The sequence below is a fragment of the Phyllobates terribilis genome, unplaced genomic scaffold (genome assembly GCF_046119375.1).
Source record: "Phyllobates terribilis strain yellow unplaced genomic scaffold, ASM4611937v1 Scaffold_7__3_contigs__length_470593459, whole genome shotgun sequence".
Classification (NCBI taxonomy): domain Eukaryota; kingdom Metazoa; phylum Chordata; class Amphibia; order Anura; family Dendrobatidae; genus Phyllobates; species Phyllobates terribilis.
In genome coordinates, this window is record NW_027362767.1 from 407,796,037 (window position 1) to 407,800,607 (window position 4,571).

The 4,571-nt window shown below is 46.5% G+C and overlaps 1 protein-coding gene across 1 annotated transcript; it reads left to right on the forward strand.

Annotated features, from left to right (window-relative positions):
• Nucleotides 1–209: 209 nt before the first annotated feature.
• On the forward strand, nt 210–2,815 carry LOC141153276 (interferon lambda-3-like). Its single transcript, XM_073637986.1, has 5 exons — nt 210–350; nt 658–735; nt 824–967; nt 1,053–1,133; nt 2,726–2,815. Exons 1-5 carry the CDS (start codon nt 210–212, stop codon nt 2,813–2,815), a joined length of 534 nt encoding a protein of 177 aa, XP_073494087.1.
• The last annotated feature ends 1,756 nt before the right edge of the window (nt 2,816–4,571 follow it).

Here is a 4,571-nt window from a genome sequence, read left to right on the forward strand (position 1 = left end):
ATGGGACGATGTGAGACAGAGCTACGAGCCGCAGAGAGAAGAAAGACGAGCGGGCAGGTGAGCATCTTCTACTGGGTGTATGTGCAGAATATCAGCGCTGAGGACATTTACACGATGGATGATAATAATTGGGTTTTATGTATTAAAGTCTTATACACAGGTTCGTAGGAAAAGAAGAAAGTCTCCAGATCGGCACCAATTCTCCAGCCATGGACGTCAGACTGGTGGTCTTCAGTCTTGTACTTGTGGCAGTGACCGGACTTCCACACCAGAGACGCTGCCCGATGTCCAGATATCAATCAGTATCGTCTTCTGACATCAGGGTGATCCAACAACTGCAGAATGAACATGTAAGGACGGAGGTTGTGTTATAGAGAGGAGTCAGAATCATGGATGTACAGGTGGTGGCAAAATCAGGAACCAATCCTAATCTGTACGACAATGGATCTTCTCCATTATGTATTATATGGCGGCTCTCGTAATAGCTGCACCCATTGACCGATGACTTGAAGCGTTGAGCGTCGGTTCCTGACATTTCAGTCAGTCTGGATAATAGACTATATAGTATATATTCTGGATGATGTCTCTTCTACTGAACATATTTTACACGTTATGTGCTGAAAAGCTAACAAAAAACCCTGCTTTGTCTGGCCACAGGAGAAGGACATGTCCACCAGTGCCATCAAATGCTACAGAAGAATGATGAGACAAAAGCCGTCTGTATGTGACCTAAAGGTAAGTACATAGCGGTCATGCTCCTCTTACTGACACCCAACACCACCTGAGACCTAAAAAATAACTGACCCTCTAATCCTCACCACAGCCCAGTGATCGTCTCATCTTGATCTTGGAACGAGTGTCACAAACACTTGATGTCCTGCAGAGCACGTCCATGTCTGGTGCTACAGATCTCGGATCCAAGTCCCTCATTATCTTCCATAAACTGAGAGATGATCTCACGATCTGTGTAAGTTCCAATGTCCAGTCCTTTCTAGTTTGTATGTACGCGACATATCATTCATCACTTATCATCATCCTCTTATGCCCAACAGAAAGAGTCACCAGAAATCGATGAGGCGCCTTCTGAGGATCTGAAGCCTTGGCTGCACCATCTCCAGCACTTTAAGGACATGGTAAGTTTCTTGCGCAAGAATTGTGGATGTTCTCGTCACAAATTAAGTGGAATTAAATGTATTTAACATCTAGAAGGTGTCATACACGCAGGTGGCGCACGTGGTTTGTGCACCCACTATGCCACGGGGCCAGGCTTATCTAGGAAGGGTGTAGCTAAGTGGCTACCTGTTTTTCACTGGAGCTCCTGATGGTGGAGTCAGGCTTGAGCTGCAGGTAGCCACCAGGTAATACTCTAAGAGCAGTCCCCGGGACTGCAACTGCTGCCCTCGGGGGTCAGGTACGCAGACACGGATAGGACTCGGACTCCGTTCAGACTACTAGGTTCTGGTTCCTATGCAGAACGCTTACTTACATGGACTCAGGCTCTGTTCAGACTACTAGGTTCAGGATCCATGGGTAGAACGGTTACTGACACAGTGTGTCAGACAGGGCTGACTCAGAGACTGATAGGATAGTCCAGATACACGGAATACTTGGATAGGCAAACGTTCAGACACACGGGTCTCAGATACTGATTCAGGTATTGGCCGCACACGGACCAAGGGACGAGATTTAGGCTCTGGCCACACTAGGACCAGAGACTACGAATTCAGGACTGGCCACACAAGGACCTCGGACTACGGGTTCAGGGCTGGACATGCAAGGACCAAGGACTACGGGTTCAGGACACTGGCCAAACCAGGACCAGGGGACCTAACAACTCACTAGTTGCACAACTAACACACTAATGAAACTCTTTGCTTCGGCACTTTTCTATTGGGGAGGGTGCCTTTTATACAAGACGCCTCCCAGCTATTGGCTGGGGGCCATCTTGCAGGTGTGCACCTGGCCCTTTAAGAACTGGGCAGCGTGCCTGCGCACTAGGCGTTCCACCGGGAACCCAGAGAACCAGGAAGCAGGGAGCACACCGAAGGACACGCTGCGTGGCTGAAGCGGTGAGTATGTTGGCGTCCCTGCATGGAGGGGCAAGGGGAACCATGCACGGGCGATGGCATTAATGTTACAGTAGGCGCCGTTTCCAGAGGAGAGATGTAGAACAGATAGTTGAAGAAGGGAGCACGGTAATGGTGCAGAGCGGGATAGACATCTACAGTCTTAGTAAAGTAGAAGGGAGATGTTGAAGGTATTAGTCATATCGATGGGTGATAACAATGTCCAATTAGTTTACTCTGGCACTGAATATCATTGGACACTAGGAGTGCATTGGCACCACTAGCCCTTGGAGGTGCCAGCTGGAGGATGATGGTATCTACTGTGGGTCTAGTGGGTCCAAGAGGTTCCAAGGGGACTATTGTACTATTGATTTGACGCACACCCCACTTTGGAGACCATTAAATGTGCACCAGTACACCCATCGGTATATGGTCTACTCTACAGGGGAAGGTGGGTTAATACCAGAACCCACTGGGCTTCGTGGCCCATGGTGATATGAGAAGACATGTTTTATGCTTGGTAATCAGGAGGTGGAGAAGACTTAGGGGCAGACAGTGACTCTACCACCCAATGTTCACATAAACATGGAGCTGGCCTTGGCTGTGACCTTGGATATGCAAAATAAATGAGGGATTCTCCTGATGTCATTCTTTTGTAGGAATCTTCACAATGTCTCCAGGACGCAGTGTTACTCGGCCTCATCCCATTAATGGTGGAAGATGTTGGGTGTTGGGCTCATGGGAACTAAATGCATAAATAGATTCCAAGAAGATCCACAAGTCTAGAGGATGTTCTTCACTGTCCATGATCAAATGAAGACTTCAGTTTTCGGAACGCCATTTTCCCCTGGACATCACCAAAACTAGTGGTTGAGCTATATTGGTCCTTGTACAACAATAAAAACACAGTGATCCATTTGTTGTACTAAGACTTATACGGCCATGTTACTAGTTTCAATAGTAATTTGTCCTGACAAGTTCCCTTTAAGCTTTCTAAGGAAAATATGATGACATCACTAGTGATCATTGGTTCTACAGCTCAGTCAGCACAGAAGGAGAAGAAACTCATCTAGAACTTCATGATACCGAATAATGATTTCTGAATCTAGGAAAAGTTCTATTTTTGTATTTTTTTGTATTTTTCTAAATATTGATATTTTTGTAAAATATTAATTTATATTTAATTTATTCATCTAAAGAGATAGCAGCAGCTCAGTTCTGTGGGTGCAAGCAGGGGTGGATTAAGAGTAGCAAGGGCCCCGGGCAGTTTAGAAGGCGCCCCCCCCCCTCACATGTCACATGATCCACTGTGATAGATCATGTGATAGTTCACGTGAAATTAATTTGGTACAATATTAATATATTAATTATAATAATTTTTTTAGGCTGTGTGCCCACTATGCATTTTTTAAGCGTTTCCGCAGCGGCAATTCCGCTGCAGAAATGCTTAAAAACCGCTTGGTAGAAGGTCTGCCATGTTCCCCAATGATAATCCGCATGTGCTGTGCACATGCTGCAGAAATTTCCGCTGCGGATTATCATTGCGGAAAAAAATGCAGCATGACCAATTATTTTGCGGAAGCGCGGCGTTTTCGCCGCCATTGACTTGCATTGGAACGCATAATATCCGCATCACTCCATCTGTACATGCGGATATCATGCGGTTCAAAGTGCGGTTGGTACCCGGGTTTGGAGAAGAGGAGACTCTCATCCATACCCGGGTACCATAAAACCTGTAAAAAAAAGAATAAAATAAAAAATAAATATCATACTTACCTTCTGATGGCCCCTGGTGTCTTTATCCGATGCGTCCTGGCTTGCCGGCAGCTCGCGATGGTCTGAAAAGGATCTGCCGTGAAGTAATTTAGTCATGTGACGGGTCACGTGACCGCTGACGTCGGCAGGCCATCAGAAGGTAAGTATATATTTATTTTTTATTTTTTACCATTCTTTTACGGTCACTCTATATAAATCCATGCCGGTTGCATGGATTTATATAGTGTGACCAAGTTGTCACAAGCACTTTCCAAGTGACGCTAAAATCGCTTGGAAAAGCGCTTGTCAACCCTCATGCGGAAATGCATGTGAAGAACGCTTCACATCCGCATGTCCCTGGCAGGAAAACGCATGTACAATCCGCATGTACAATCCGCATGTACAATTCGCATGTACAATCCGCATGCGTTTTTTCTGCCAGGGAGATGCAGAAACGCTCAAAAAAAATCCGGAGCATTTCTGCATCGTGGGCACATAGCCTTACATTAATTGTATGACTTAATATTGAGCACACGTTGCCATCTACACAGCAGGAGGCCGCACGTAGCCATCTATACACAGCAGGAGGCCGCACGTAGCCATCTATACACAGCAGGAGGCCGCACGTAGCCATCTATACACAGCAGGAGGCCGAACGTAGCCATCTATACACAGCAGGAGGCCGCATGTAGCCATCTCTAACAGCAGGAGGCCGCACGTAGCCATCTATACATATCAGGAGGCCGCACG

Excerpts from the sequence above, each read along its gene's own strand:
- LOC141153276 (XM_073637986.1), top strand. The coding sequence starts at position 210 with ATGGACGTCAGACTGGTGGTCTTCAGTCTTGTACTTGTGGCAGTGACC. Across the intron at positions 968-1,052 it reads GAGATGATCTCACGATCTGT|AAAGAGTCACCAGAAATCGA; the intron begins GTAAGTTCCAAT and ends TATGCCCAACAG. Across the intron at positions 1,134-2,725 it reads TCCAGCACTTTAAGGACATG|GAATCTTCACAATGTCTCCA; the intron begins GTAAGTTTCTTG and ends ATTCTTTTGTAG.